Genomic DNA, 17157 nt, shown 5'->3' with positions numbered 1-17157 from the left:
TTACTTATGATAGAACATCCGAGCCATGCCCATTCTCTGTTTCTCTCCTCCTGAGAGGACATCCTTCCAATCCATGACAGCATCCCACCCTTCCAAAATCACATGTAAAAAAGCATATATTTTTGTTAAAAATATTTACCCAACATTAATAATAGCTTCCTTCCCTAGGGTATTAGTAGGGCTAATTTATTATGAAACTAACTATAAAGTGGTTCTGAATGGGGCATGTGCCCAGAATACTGTCAAAATGACAGTACATTCTTCTTTATAACTTATTTTACTAAGAATTCTAAGCATCACAATTATTTTAATCATTATTTTAAAATTCTTAAAATATCTTTATCAAGTAATAAGTACAGGCATTATTCTGGAGAAGAGGAAATAGTGACACTGAAAGGTTAACTTATTTGCTTAGATCCTTTTTATACTTCTTGAAATTAAGTGGTAATTTCAAACAGTAATCTAATTCTAAGTATTAAAATTCATTAAAAATATAATGGGAAAAGAATGAATACATGGTACAATGAAAAGAGTGCTGGACTAGAAATCTGAAATTTGGGTTCTGGTGACTGCTATTCTTTGACCATGTCATCTTAGTCTTGCCTCAAGGGATCTGGGGAATAGAAACAAACAAATAACCAAAAAAAAAAAAAAAAAAACTTTTCAGGTATGTTTGTTGGCTATCCAAAAAAGGCTTAATAAATAAATAATCTCAACTCTCTGCAATGGGAATATTAGAAAACAAAAGAAGGGAATTCCAGTGGTGGAGCCAAGATGGTGGAGTAGCTGCTGGAGCTTTCCCAGTTTTGCTCGAAAACCACCTAAAACCAAGCCTCTGAACAGTCTGACCAAATGGAACCACTCTCCAGCTCAAGATAGAGTGAAAAAAACTTTAAGAAAGGTCAGTCTCACTGGGGTGAAAAGGGTTTCAGCCCCAGTCAGATAGACTCTGGGAAATTTGGTGAGAGGGTTTTAATCACAGCAAATCAGCAACTAAAACCCTCAGTCCTGGCTCAGGAGAGGAGCAGATTAGGAGGGTAGCTTCCAATTTAACTCAGAAGGCAAATTCTGGGAAACTGGGTTATTTCCTGAACAGAGCAGGCAAAGCTACTCCCTACAAACACAAGATGGCTCCTGTGCTCAAAGCCAAGGCTCAGAGCTGCACAGGAAGCTTGGGACAGTGCTCCCTTTATCCCAGGAGCAGAGCTCAACCTTAAAAATAAAAAAGAGAAAATACCAAAAGAAATGGAAAGAAAATGAGCAAGAAACAGAAAAGAACCTTGACAGGGCAGATCAAAATACAAACTCAGATGATGTCCATGGAAGAAAATTTCAAAGAGTGAAATGATTTGGTTCCAAGCCCAAAGAGGCTTCTTGGAAATGTTCATAAAAGACTTCAAAAGGCAAATAAGAGAGGTAGAAGAAAAAATGAGAAAAGAAATGAGAAGTATGCATGAGAGAGTCCACAGTTTGGGAAAGGAAGGAAAAAATTGTCTGCAGAAAACCACTACTTAAACAGTAGAATAAACCAAGTGGAAAAAGAGATACAAAAGATAAGAAAATCACACATTAAAAACAACACGGCAAATGGAAGCTAATGACTTTGGGAGACAGCAAGAATCAGTCAAAATAAAAAATATATATATATGGGAAAACTGTGCAATACCTCATTGACAAAACAGCTAACCTAGAAAATAGATCCAGGAGAGACATTTTAAAAATTGTTGGCCTACCTGAAGTCCATGACAAAAAAAAAAAAAAACAACAACAACAACAACAACAACAAAAAATAGTTGTATAGCATCTATAAGAGATCATTAAGAAAAACTGCCCCAATATTCTAGAAACAGAGAGGGAAATACTCATTGAAAGAATCCATCCATCATTTATGCAAAGAGATCCCACAAGGAAAACCCCAAGGAACATTGTTGCAAAACTCCAAAACTATAATCTCAAGGAAAAAATACTGCAAGCTGCCAGACAAAAACAATTCAAATTTCAAAGAGCAACAGTCAGGATTACCCATGATCTGGCAGCTTCTATTATAAAGGAACTGAGGACCTGGTACCATATTCTGAAAGGCAAAGGACCTGAGGTTACAACCAGTATTAACTACCCAACAAGATTCAGCATCATTTTTCAGGGGTGGAGATGGAGCTTCAATGAAGTAAGAGACTTTTAATCATTTGTATTAAAAAAAAAAGAGAACTAAACAGAAAATTTAATCTACAAACAAAGGACTCAAGAGAAGCATAGAATGGTAACCAGGGGAAATATATATTAAATATGCATTATATATATATATAGGTTAGACTGTTTGCATCTCCAGATGGGAAAATAATATTTGTAACTCTTGAGAATTGTATTTGACACTGGGGCAGATGGAGGGAGGCATCACATGGACTGAAGGTTGTGAATGGACTCTGATGTGATGATATCAAAGAAAAAGACATTAAGGGGAGAAAAAGGGTCTGTACTGGAAAAAGAGGAAAGGAGATGTATAATGGGACAATTAATTCACATGAAGAGGCTCAAAAGACCTATTACAATCCAGGAAAAAAAAGGAGGGGGATGACCATTTTCTGAAGCTTGATCTTATCAGTTTTAGCTCTAAGAGGGAATAACTTAATTATTCAGTTGGGTATAAAAATTTATATAGAAAGTACATCTTAATAAAGGTACAATAAATAATGAAGTAGTATTGATATACAACATGTTTATGTTTATGTTTATACACCAAGTGGTAGAGTAGGAAAATTCCTAGAGAAGGTTATAAGCCAGTTACAGGAATAAATAGGCAGCAAAACTATTCTAGTGGGGGACCTCAACCTTCCTCTCTCAAAATCAGACAAATCTAGTCACAAAGCAAACAAGAAAGAAACTAGGGAGGCTAATAGGATGCTAGAGAACCTAGATATGATAGACCTCTGGAGAAAACTGAATAGAACAAAAATGGTGTATACCTTTTTCTCAGCAATACATGGCAACTATACAAAAATTGACCATATATTAGGACATAAAAACCTCACAATCAAATGCAAAAAAAAAAAAGAAATAGTAAATATTTCCTTTTCAGAGCACAATGCAATAAAAATTGTATTCAATAAAGGTTCAGGGAAAGATAGACTATTAACCAATTGGAAATTAACTAATGTAATTCCAAAGAAGGAGTAGCTTACACAACAAATCACAGAAACAATAATTTCATCCAAGAAAATAACAATGAGACAACATACCAAAATTTATGGGTTGTAGCCTAAGAAGTTCTTAGGGAAAATTTTAAGCCTCTAAATAACTACATAAATAAAATAGACAAAGAGGAGATCAATGAATTAGGCATGTAACTAAAAGAAACTGGAAAAAGAACAAATTAAACCCCCCCCAATTAAATGCCAAATTAGAAATTTTGAAACTCTAAGGAGAGATTAATAGAGACTAAGAAAACTAGTGAACTAATAAACAAAAATAAGAACTGGTTTTATGAAAAAACTAACAAAAGAGATAAACCTTTGGTTAATTTCATCAGAAAAAGAAAAGAAAAAAAAAACCAAATCATGAACATAAAAAATGGAAGGGGGTGAATTTAGCACCAATGAAAAAGAAATTAAAGCAATAATTAGGAACTTTTTTGCCCAACTCTATGGCAGCAAGTCTGACAATCTAAACAAAATAGATAAAAATATAAATTTCCCAGGATAACAGAAGAGGAAATAAAATATTTAAATAGTCCCATTTTAGAAAAAGAAATTGAACAAGTTATTAATGAATTTGCAGATGATATGATGATACACTTAAAGAATCCTAGAAAATCATCCAAAAATCTACTGGAAAGAATTCACAGCTTTAGCAAAGTTGCAGAATATAAAATAAACTCATACAAGTCATCAGCATTTGTCTATATATTAATGATAAACTCATCAGCAGGAGATAGAAAGAGGAATTTCATTTAAAATTACTGTAGACAAGATATAATATTTGGGGGTCCACCTGCCAAAACAAACTATATGAACACAATTATTAAACACTTCTCACACAAATAAAATCAGATTTAAACAATTAGAAAAATATCAATTGTTCATGGCTAGGCCGAACTAATATAATAGAAATGACAATTCTGCCTAAATTGGTCTACTTGTTTAGTGCCATACCACTCAAACTGCCAAAACATGATTTTATAGAATTAGAAAAAATAATAACAAAATTTGTCTGGAAGGACAAAAAGTCAAGAATATCAAGGGAATTAATGAAAAAAGAATACAAAGGATGGTGGCTTAGTAATACCAAACCTAAAACTATATTATAGAGTACCAGTAATCAAAACCATTTGGTACTGGCTAAGAAAGAGTGGGGGATCAGTGGACTAGATTAGATACAACACAATAATCAAGGCTTATAGCAATCTAGTATTTGATAAACCCCCAAACCCCAGCTTCTGAGATAAGAACTCAGTATTTCACAAAAATTACTGGGAAAACTGGAAAAAATATGTCAGAAAAAAGGGATAGACCTATATCTCACACCGCACACCAAAATAAGGTCAAAATGGATACATGATATATGTATGGGCAATACCATAAACAAATTAGGAGAACAAGGGATAATTTGCCTATCATATCTTTGGAGAAGGGAGGAATTTATGACAAAGAAGAAGTAGAGAACATTTTAAAAGGCAAAATGGACAACTTTGATTACATTAAATTAAAAAGATTTTGTACAAACAAAACCAATAGAAACAAGATTAAAAGGAAAGTAAAAAACTGGTAACTTTTTTACAGACAATATTGCTGATAAAGGTCTCATTTCTAAAATAAAGAACTATGTCAAATTTAAAAGAATACAAATCATTCCCCAAGTGATAAACGTCAAAGACTATGAACAGACAATTTTCAGATGATGAAATTAAAGCCATTTATAGTTATATAAAAAAATGCTCTAAATCACTATTGACTAGAAAAATGCAAATTAAAACAATTCTGAGGTACCACTTCTCACATATCTCATATTGGTTAAGGTGACAGGAAAAGATCATGATAAATGTTGGAGGAGATGTGGGAAAAACTGGGACACTGATGCATTGTTGGGGTAGTTGTGAAATAATCCAACCATTCTGGAGAGCAATTTGGAACTATTCCCAAAGGGCTATAAAACTATGCATACCCTTTGACCCAGAAGTACCAAGGAAATCATAAAGGAGGGAAAGAGACCCACATGTACAAAAATGTTTGTAGCAGCTCTTTTTGTGGTAGCAAAGAATTGGAAAAGAGTGAATGTGCATCACTTGGGGAATGGTTGAACAAGCTATGGTATATGAAGATAATGAAATATTATTGTTCTATAAAAAGTTATGAATAAGTTGATTGTAGAAAAATCTAGAGAGATTTATATGAATTGATGCTGAGTGAAACAAGCTGAACCAGGAATACATTGTACACAATAACAGCTAGAATGGGAGATGATCAACTGTAAAAGGCTTGGTTCTTCTCAGTGGTTCAGTGATTCAAAGCAATCCCAATAGACTTTGTACAGAAAATGCCATCTGCACACAGAAAAAGAACTAAGTAGACTGAATGTAAATCAACACATGCTGTGTTCACTTCTCTTTTCTGTTTTTTTTTTTAATCTCTCCCATGATTTTTCCCTTTTGCTCTGATTTGTTTCTCCCAACATGATTCTTACTACAATTTAAAAAAATAAAGTAAGTGGAGAACAACAAAAATATTAAATAAATGATTTTTTAAAAATAAAAGTTTATGATTATATTTAAAAAAAGAAAACAGAAGGATTTGCTAAACCAAGATTTCTAAGCAAGAAAACAAACATTATAGCTGTCCAAATAGGAAATTTAAACCCTTAATCTTCTTTTTATTGTTTCTGTTGTTTGCATTTTTCCCATGACTTTTTCACATTGTTACATGTTGCATGATGCCCAACAATAATAGGCACTTAATAAATGTTTGTTGGCCTGATTATTAGCTGTTAAATTTTTGTTATTATAGTTTATTTTTATATCACCTGTATTTCCCAGAATAACTCTCCCTTCTCAGGAAGTCAGCCCTTATAACAAAGAATAAGAAAAAAATGTTTTACAAAATTAATCAATGAATAAGCTTAGATCAATTTTATATGCAGTATTCCATAGACATAGTCCACCTCTACAAAGAAAATGCAGTTTTGTAATGTTCTCTCTAAAATGTAATGTTCTCTGTTGAGGTTTTTCTTGAGCTCTCTGGGAGCAGCCTTCGTTTCAGTTCAGTAATCACCACAAGTACAGCCAGGAGTTAAAGTCCAAATCCTTTATTGCCTCCTTTAAAGTATTGTCTCTTTTCCTGGGGCTGGTTAGCTTTCTTAGAGGCCTATCTCTCTCCTTGGTTCCAAGAACTTGAGCTCCTGCCTCCTACTCTGCCCTCTGAATCTTTCCGAATTTAAAGGTTTGTGCTTCAGCCTCCAGCTACCACAAAGGTGGATGATGGAATGAATCTGTCTCAGCTTCCAAGAGCTTCTAGTGTGCTTGTCTCTTTTTTGGCCCTGAGAGCTTCTAGTTTATATGCCCCACACTGAGTATACACCAATTATTATATCACTAGGAAATCATTATTTGTTGTAGGATTAAATCAATCATACTGAATCATGCTAAACTATTGTCTCCTCAATTCCACTCAGTATGTTGTAAGCATCCTTTATTTCAGGTTCAGAGTTCTGGCCCATAACACATGTTCATTGTTTTTAGGGTCAATCTTAGTCATTATAATTTCATAACATTATTTTGTTGTAATCCTTATTGTACATCACTTTCTTGGTTCTGCTTATATCAATCGGCAACCGTTTAGATATATTCTTATATTTTTCTCCATTAATATTTATCATTTTTAGAGTACAACAATATTCCATTATATTGATATACCACAACTGTCCCAAGCAAAAGGCATGTTGTTTAATTCCCAATAAAGCTCCTTTAATTATGTTAATATATATGGGGTCCTTCCTTTTATCACCTATCTCTTTAGGATATGTGCCTAGCAATGGAGTTTTTGCAATGGTAAAGGTTTAACAACCTGTTTCCCCCCCCAGAAAAAAAGTGTGCATATATATGGACATAACTTTATTGTAAATTTTACTGATATTAAAGCTATGTGGGACACAATTTATAAATAATAATAAGATATACAATATTCTTTATTGTAAATAATCGTATAACCAATTGATTCTTCCAGAATATTTTTGTTGACTTTTGCTGAATGCTTGTATCCATGGGCAATCATGCTTACAATTCAACCATAGCTTGACATATGGAGTTAGATCTTATTCCACTCTTTTCTCAATCTGTTGTCTTTAATTTGGATGTGGGATTTACTGTCAAAATGTTTCTTACCCTCATGTAAATTATATTTACTAAATTGAATCCTCTTCCAGGTTCAATACTACTGATTGTAGTAGTAATAACTATCTTTTTAAATTTTTTGTATAATTTCAAGAAATGGAACACGGATTCTTCATTATTATCTATAAAATCTTCAAAAATCATTAGAATGAATTTCAGGGTTTTACATTTCACTTAACGTAATTTTTTTTTCACAGATATCCATGGGGAAATTAATTCTTCAAAAGACCAAGGAAAGTTGATGGAATGAGGAAGAGAAAGAGAAAGGAAAGAGGGAAGAAAAGGGAGAGGGAGAAAGAGATAGAGGGAAATGAAGGTAGTGAAAGGGAAAGAGAGGGAGGAAAAAAGAAAGCACCAGATTAGGGCTAGCCAAGAACACAGCACAGTATTTATTCAGATAAAGTTCTGGTTTATATATCACATCTCTAGATGGATGTGTGTGCTTCAATCTGAACTTAGTTGGTACTGTATCTCTTCCTTAGTGATCTCTGTAATGAGGCATCCACTTAGATTGTGCCACGTAATGTGTTAAATCTTGGAGACACAAAAAAAAGCAAAAACATGTTCTGTGTTTTCAAGGAGCTCACATTTTAATGGGGGAGACAATATGCAAGCAACTACATATGTGGAAGATATATACAGTATAATTAGAAGTTAATCTTAGAGGGTAAGCACTAGCAGTGGAGTAAATAGAGACAAGAAAAAAAAAATTGGAAGAATAGAATTTGAACTATTTCTCGAAGGAAAGCCAAAAAAGCTAGGAGTCAGAGGCAAGAGCGTTCCAAGAATAGAGAGCACAAAGGCATAGAGAAATTAGGAATAGCCATTAGTATAATATAAATGAATTATAGGATATATGGAGGGGAATGAAGTGTAAAAAGACTAGAAAGAAAAGCAGGGTCAAGGTTTCAAAGGGCTTTGAATGCTAAATAGAGCGTTTTATATTTTATGTTAGAGATAAAACAGAACCAGTGGTTTTATTAAATGGAGGAGTAGCATATTCAAGTCTATTCAGGTTTAGGAAAATCATTAGGCAGCAAAGTGGAGAATGGATTGGAGTGTGGAAAAACTTGAGGCAGGGAGACCAATTAAAAGGCTATTATAAAAATTGAATCAAGAGATAAGGCGGGTATGTGTATGTATGAGAAATGTCATGAAAATAAAAACAAGATTTGGCAATTGAGTGCATATGTAGGAAAATGTCAACAGTGACAGGAAAATTGGGAAGAGAGAAGAGTTTGGGGAGGAAGATAATGAATTTTATTTGAGACATATGTAGTATGAAGCTCTTATAGAACCTCCAATTTAAGATGTCCAAAAGACATACTGGAACTCTGGGAAAAGATTAAGATTCTTCATCATATCTAGAAAATTATGCCAAATAATGAAGGTGATGCCTTCTAATGCCTTCTAATGCCAGTGCTCTCTAAATTCAGAGTCAATGCTGGGAAAAGAGAAACACATAATGAATGGTCTCTTTTTTGTTTGTTTTTTAAAATGAAGCATATGGATTGAGGGCCTAGTTGAGAAAGCAGAAGTTTGGGTAGAGAAAGATGTGAGCTAGAACAGCCTTTAAATAAGAAAAATGAGGATCTGGATTTGGTGATAAATTTGGATAACTCAAAGGAAGAGAGATTGCTTAAGGATGGTGATAGAAAGTTTAGAAGTATCAACAGGAAGCAAGAAATATTCTCATTCCCTTGCTAAGAAAAGTGAGTTAGGACTAGTAAAGTGCAACCAAACTGGAAATAGTGACCAGGAATGCAATGTCATCAGGAGGAAGTCAAATCTCAGTGAATGCTAGAAAATGTAAGAAGAAAAAAATAGTTTTAAATGAAATGGAAGTTTTTTTAGTTGAGGAGTAAGAATTCTACCAACATAGTGGGAGGGACAATCAGAGCAGATTTTGAAGTGGAACATTAAAGGGATGAGGAAAAGGACTGAGGGTTTGGATTGGGATTAGAGTTAGAGACTGGAATAAAGAAACAAATAGTTGGAGATGGGGAACTGGGAAATAAGGTACATCAGAAAATTGAGGTTCAAAATTGCTGGGATAGGAAGAGTATGCGAGTGGCAGGTAAGCTGAACATTGAAGAATGATGTGTTCAAGCAGTGTCAATGGTTGGAGAGAAGAACATTAAGGCAGGTAGGTGATTAGATTGTTTACAGTTTTTTTCAAAGCCCAAACTCACGGTAAGTGCTGTTTTTTTCAAACTCTGAAGGTTTGGGAGGCATAGCTCATGACAAACAAAAAAGGCAGGTACGGGTATGGCCTGGAGGAATCGGTCAGGAGATATCAGATGGCAGCACAAAGTAGAGTAGCTGAGAAAGAAGGAGCAGGAAAAATGTTCTAGCCTAGGGGAGCACCACAGTAGGCAGTGCAAGAGATCAATGTTAGTGGTCTAGGACCAGGACTAGTGAAGAGCACTTAGAAAGCTCTGGAGTGAAAAGTCTAGAAGGCAGGTGACATATGGCTAGTGCAAAGCACTGGGGAGCACCTTAGGAGCAAAGATGGTGACCAGGAGTCAGAGAGAGTCTCTTTGTCACCATATTGTTTCTTTAGTCTTTGGAGACATGCTTGCCCTGTGATTCCAGGTTATATGACCTTAAAGCCTTGAATAAAAATCAAATTAAGACTTGTTTATTTAAAACTACCAACCAACACTTCATTTGTGACTACAGTCCCTGCCAACACTGAGTGTGTCTGTTGACAGCTGAATCCAAATCTGCCATGATTATTTTGTGGAGGAGTTCCAGTTCTGAGATTTCTAAATTGGATCTATAACACATTATTGACACATGAGATTTGTCCTCAACCTGACAAAAAAGGAATAGCCTTTCTAGAATTAGGAATGGCTTTCAATTTGTCTGTGGTCAGAGATTCCTTTTAAAGTACCTCCTCCTTAGAGGATGGTGGGCAGAATAATATTATTTCCTACTTTCAGGACAGCAGTATTTTTTAAAAGTCTGATTATTCTCAGAGAACTTTCAGAGTATTCTTCCCTGGCTTTACTTTAATAAACATCACTTTAAAATCCTCCAAATCTTGTGCTTCTATTAATTTTTAAATTAAAAAATTTTAAGTTAAAAATCTGAATGTATACCTAATTTATGGATACATTCATACACTTTAACACCCATACCACTACAATACTCCAACAAATTCAACCAATTCAACAGCCATGTTTTCAAGAAACTGCCCCATGTTTAAAATACTCAGCAAAGTGGAGAATGGATTGGAGTGTGGAAAAACTTGAGGCAGGGAGACCAATTAAAAGGCTATTATAAAAATTGAATCAAGAGATAAGGCGGGTATGTGTATGTATGAGAAATGTCATGAAAATAAAAACAAGATTTGGCAATTGAGTGCATATGTAGGAAAATGTCAACAGTGACAGGAAAATTGGGAAGAGAGAAGAGTTTGGGGAGGAAGATAATGAATTTTATTTGAGACATATGTAGTATGAAGCTCTTATAGAACCTCCAATTTAAGATGTCCAAAAGACATACTGGAACTCTGGGAAAAGATTAAGATTCTTCATCATATCTAGAAAATTATGCCAAATAATGAAGGTGATGCCTTCTAATGCCTTCTAATGCCAGTGCTCTCTAAATTCAGAGTCAATGCTGGGAAAAGAGAAACACATAATGAATGGTCTCTTTTTTGTTTGTTTTTTAAAATGAAGCATATGGATTGAGGGCCTAGTTGAGAAAGCAGAAGTTTGGGTAGAGAAAGATGTGAGCTAGAACAGCCTTTAAATAAGAAAAATGAGGATCTGGATTTGGTGATAAATTTGGATAACTCAAAGGAAGAGAGATTGCTTAAGGATGGTGATAGAAAGTTTAGAAGTATCAACAGGAAGCAAGAAATATTCTCATTCCCTTGCTAAGAAAAGTGAGTTAGGACTAGTAAAGTGCAACCAAACTGGAAATAGTGACCAGGAATGCAATGTCATCAGGAGGAAGTCAAATCTCAGTGAATGCTAGAAAATGTAAGAAGAAAAAAATAGTTTTAAATGAAATGGAAGTTTTTTTAGTTGAGGAGTAAGAATTCTACCAACATAGTGGGAGGGACAATCAGAGCAGATTTTGAAGTGGAACATTAAAGGGATGAGGAAAAGGACTGAGGGTTTGGATTGGGATTAGAGTTAGAGACTGGAATAAAGAAACAAATAGTTGGAGATGGGGAACTGGGAAATAAGGTACATCAGAAAATTGAGGTTCAAAATTGCTGGGATAGGAAGAGTATGCGAGTGGCAGGTAAGCTGAACATTGAAGAATGATGTGTTCAAGCAGTGTCAATGGTTGGAGAGAAGAACATTAAGGCAGGTAGGTGATTAGATTGTTTACAGTTTTTTTCAAAGCCCAAACTCACGGTAAGTGCTGTTTTTTTCAAACTCTGAAGGTTTGGGAGGCATAGCTCATGACAAACAAAAAAGGCAGGTACGGGTATGGCCTGGAGGAATCGGTCAGGAGATATCAGATGGCAGCACAAAGTAGAGTAGCTGAGAAAGAAGGAGCAGGAAAAATGTTCTAGCCTAGGGGAGCACCACAGTAGGCAGTGCAAGAGATCAATGTTAGTGGTCTAGGACCAGGACTAGTGAAGAGCACTTAGAAAGCTCTGGAGTGAAAAGTCTAGAAGGCAGGTGACATATGGCTAGTGCAAAGCACTGGGGAGCACCTTAGGAGCAAAGATGGTGACCAGGAGTCAGAGAGAGTCTCTTTGTCACCATATTGTTTCTTTAGTCTTTGGAGACATGCTTGCCCTGTGATTCCAGGTTATATGACCTTAAAGCCTTGAATAAAAATCAAATTAAGACTTGTTTATTTAAAACTACCAACCAACACTTCATTTGTGACTACAGTCCCTGCCAACACTGAGTGTGTCTGTTGACAGCTGAATCCAAATCTGCCATGATTATTTTGTGGAGGAGTTCCAGTTCTGAGATTTCTAAATTGGATCTATAACACATTATTGACACATGAGATTTGTCCTCAACCTGACAAAAAAGGAATAGCCTTTCTAGAATTAGGAATGGCTTTCAATTTGTCTGTGGTCAGAGATTCCTTTTAAAGTACCTCCTCCTTAGAGGATGGTGGGCAGAATAATATTATTTCCTACTTTCAGGACAGCAGTATTTTTTAAAAGTCTGATTATTCTCAGAGAACTTTCAGAGTATTCTTCCCTGGCTTTACTTTAATAAACATCACTTTAAAATCCTCCAAATCTTGTGCTTCTATTAATTTTTAAATTAAAAAATTTTAAGTTAAAAATCTGAATGTATACCTAATTTATGGATACATTCATACACTTTAACACCCATACCACTACAATACTCCAACAAATTCAACCAATTCAACAGCCATGTTTTCAAGAAACTGCCCCATGTTTAAAATACTCAGCAAAATTTTGGAGTCATGTGACCTGGATGGAGGAGTAAACTTTTTTTTTTCATGACTTCTTAACAAGAAATAAAGCAATTTCAGCTGTTTCCCTAATCCAAGACACCAAGAACCCAAACAAAGCAAAAGCATGATGAGCAGAAAAAGCTAAGAATCCCTAATTCCTAATACTCTGATTTTGCATCCCCTTTCATATATCCTGCATTATTGGAGAACAAGGCTTCACAAGTCAACTTTTATGCTTGCAAAATAATGCAACATCCCCCCACTCCACCTCAGTCCCTACCCCGAATGCCTCAGAGATCCAAATGAGAGAAATTTGTTCAGGTTGCATTAATAGCACAGTAGTATTCTGTACATTAACTTAGCCAGAGAATATAGGAACAAAGAGAAAAAGAATAAAATACATGTTTATAGCTGTGTGGCACTAGAACTATTAAGTCTGGGAAAGTCTACTAATGGAAAGAGCCCAGTATCCAGCTGGGGCCAGAACTATTTTAACTTCCTTGCCAGAAGTTATTTGGGCAGAGACAGAATTCTAGATCCCAAAGAAACCACCATCAAAGGGAATGAAGTCAGAAAGTGAGTAAAAGAGGAAAATACAGAAAAATTTAAATCACCAAATATCTCAGGAGGAATATGACTTAATCAAAGACATTGAGATAAACTAACAAGAAAGACAATTATAGAAGGAAATAGGGCTATTACAAGACAAGGAAAATGAAAAATACCCATTAAGGCAGAGGGTCCTATAGATTTTGAAAAGTATGGTTTTCTTAAATGGCTTAAGAGAAAAATAATAATCTGGAAAGCAGAATTTATGTTCTATATAATGAAAAGAAAATTAGCTGAATAGACAAACTTGGATCCATAGTGGCAAGTCTCACCGAAGAAATGAAAGAGAAGATTGGGAATGCAAATACACAGAAGTTAAGGACAATCTGGAAAAAAAGATGTAAAAATAAAAAAAATTTAAAACCCCATGATCTCCCATGGATCAAGGAAAAAACATGCTGATCTTGAATGAGTGGTATGTAGAGGCAACTTAAAGTTATAGAGTTCCAAAGGAACATGATAAGTTTTGAATATTATAAGGAAGTTGTACAGAACTTTTAAATAATAAAAACAAAGTGTGAAAGAATCTACTGATCTATTCTAAGAAACAATAAAACTCTATGTTGCAAATTCTAAATATTTAACAATTACATTGGCAAACAAATTCTGCAAGTAACCAGAGAGATAAAACGCCAAATATAAAAGAAATCAAATAACACAAGATTATTTTGCACTTACGAAAAACTGAAAGAAAAAAGGGAATAATGTATTACAAAGAACAAAGGAACTCAAGGTGCCACCCAAAACAACCTACCCTTAAAATCTGAGTCTAACCATAAATGAAAAGTATGTTTGTTTTAAAAAATAATAATAATGAGGAATTTAAAGCATTCCTAAAGGGGAACCATATCTGAAGAAATAATTTGCTTCTCAAATACACCAGTAAACAAAAATACAAGAAGGGTAAATGAATATAGAAAACAAAAACAACAAAACAACAGTGAGATCATGAAGAGATTTATTTCTAAATGTGTATACAAGATACAAGGATGGAAGAAGTCAAATAGAAATGATAGAGAAACAAGACTGAAACATCATGGATTAAGTGTTACATTCTGTCTGAAGGCAAATCAATGTTATTGCAGGTTCAAATGACAAAATGAAAGGGAACATAGAGAAAGAAAATAGAGGGAAATATATGATGCACTCCAACACTGTATCTTCTTATAGTACAGCAGTTTTTTTGTCTTTATGAGTTCAAATGATAATAGATTGATATTGATTTGTTATCTATGGTTCAATATTAATAATATAATAAATCAGGAAGTCTTGGGGAGGAAAGAGCCTATAGGAGAATACACAGAAAGATAAAGTGAAGGATTGAAAAAAGAGGTGGTGGGAAGGAACAAACTTTGTTTCAGTGCTGGGAGGGAATGTTTCTATGAGAAGAGAGAGATATTATATAAATAGATGTGGTGACCAATGAATATGATACACAAGGAAATGGACTTAAAAAGCCATTCATCCTGCAACAGAAAAAAAGGGAATCAGAGCCCTTGGGGACAAATGACACCAATAAGGAGGGACTAGGGAGGAGGCTTCAAAGAAATTGGGGGGAAAATGACAAAGGGGAAGAGGAAGGTCAATAATGACTTGCACAATGATATGTGGGGCAATATCCTCTTTGTCATGTGCAAGAATTAGTATAAGACAATACAATACGAAGAACATAGAATAACATTGAAAATATTTAGAAGAAATCAAAATAGGTACAAAGACATTTACAGAATAAAATTGAAGAACTAGAGAAAAAATTAACAAGCATCAAGTAAATCCAAAGAAAAAAATCAAGGGTTGCAATCATTCTATCAGAAAAAAACCAAAAAGAAAATTCTCACTCTTTAAAAAAGATAACTTTCTGTTGAAATAAATCATAAACAAAAAGTCAGTATCTATTATCATCGGAATAAATAAAGACAAAAAATTGGCTGGACTATAAGAAGATACAGATAGTGATATTCTTTCAGTTTCATAAAAGCTAACATAAAGTTAAACAAAATGGAAAAAAATTAGAGCTGAACAAATTGCTGGAGAAACTAGGGTTATAAGTCTTATAGCATCTTCTTAAAAGTACTGCTGAAAAATATACATATATGCAAACATACATAAATATTCATATATGCATGTACTAACACCATGTGAAACTTTATAAAATTTGACTATGTATTAAGGCACAAAGATACTGCAAACAAATATAGGGCAGAAATCATACAATAAAAACAAAAGACATGGACTCAAATGAAAACTAAAAATTATGAAATGGTAAATAATGAATAAGTCAAACAAAAAACAGAGAAGCAATTGATATTGTGGTAAACAAAATGATAATGATGAAACGACATACCAAAGTTTCTGGGATGTAGCTAAAGCAGTCCTCAGGGGAAAATCATATCCCTAAAAACATACATTAACAAAATAGAAAAAGAGAGGATTAATGAACTGGACATGCATTTAAAAAACTAAAAAGTCAACAAATAAGCAAATCCCAAATAAGCACAAGAAAGAAGAAAATAAAAATTAGAGCAGAAATAAATTGGAAATAAAAATTTAGAAATGAAGAATAAAATTAATAAAATTATTTAAAGACTAAATAAATGAAAACTTCTTTTGCCCAACTCATATTTAAAAAGGCAAAAAAAAGTTATCAAATTGACAAAATAGCAAAGGAATGTGGTGAAATCACAAAAAAACTCAGAATAAAAAAAAACAAATGAATCATCAGAACCTATGATATACAGCTATTGATTAGCAAAATAGAGAACACAAAAGAAATATAAAAATGCCTTCAAAAACTCAAAAGATCCAAACTAAGAAAAGATCCAACAAAAATCTTAAGTAATCCAATTTCCAAGGGGGAAATAAAATTAGCTATAAAAGAAACAATCAAAGAAAAAACCTATTAGTCCTAATGGATTTACAAGAGAATTATATAAAACTTACAAAGAAAAATTAGTACCTATACTACCTCAATTGTTCTCAAAAAATAAGAAAGAAAGCACTCTATCAAAAATCATTTTATGAGACAAATAGAGACTAATACACAAGCTAGAGAATAATGGAACACAGGACGAAAACAGTCAATATCAAAAAATGTAAATAAAATCATATCATAATCCCATATCTTTATGATCAAGTTGGATTTATTCCAGTAATGCTTTTGATTTTTGAAGGTTTTTTTTTCTATTACAACTTTGCTGAAACATTAGTCTCTATTAGTATCATTTCTAATTGCTTAGAATTTTTCAAGGAAACCATCTTATCATAGAAAAGTAGGGGATTTTTTTTTCTTTTTACTTTAGAACTTTTAATTTACTTCTTTTGTTTTTATTGCTACTATTAGCATTTTCCAGAATTATATCAAATAAATAGTGTGGAGAGTGAGTATCTTTGTTTTACTCTCCCCTTTACTTGACCAATAAATATAATATTAGCAAAGATTATAGTGCAGGGGCCAGAGAACTATTACCAATTAAACAAAATTTTTCAAAAAGACTCTTGTGTTTGAATTTTCTTTTGTAATATTCATGGGCTAGGATTTTATATGTATGTATATATATATATATATATATATATATATGTGTGTGTGTGTGTGTGTGTGTGTGTGTGTGTATATTTAAATGTAATATCAGAAAGATATATATTTAAATGAAGTATCAAAATAAATAGAGCAGTTTAAAATTTTTTTAAATGTTCTTTGCTCAGACAAGGAGATAGATTTGACCCTCTAGAAATAATATGCAAAAGACCAACTCTCACACAAG

The 17157-nt window shown here is 33.6% G+C and overlaps 1 protein-coding gene across 1 annotated transcript in view; it reads right to left on the bottom strand.

Annotated features, from left to right (window-relative positions):
• The window catches only part of ABCD2 (ATP binding cassette subfamily D member 2), a 114036-nt gene that overhangs the window by 22319 nt on the left and 74560 nt on the right, over positions 1-17157 (bottom strand). The window contains exon 8 of the mRNA XM_051963156.1: positions 5-89. Coding sequence (XP_051819116.1) covers positions 5-89 — 85 coding nt within the window. The remainder of the gene's footprint in view (positions 1-4; positions 90-17157) is intronic.

This window comes from Antechinus flavipes, chromosome 5 (genome assembly GCF_016432865.1).
Source record: "Antechinus flavipes isolate AdamAnt ecotype Samford, QLD, Australia chromosome 5, AdamAnt_v2, whole genome shotgun sequence".
NCBI classification, from domain to species: Eukaryota; Metazoa; Chordata; class Mammalia; order Dasyuromorphia; family Dasyuridae; genus Antechinus; species Antechinus flavipes.
This window is presented reverse-complemented; position numbering and strand designations above follow the sequence as displayed.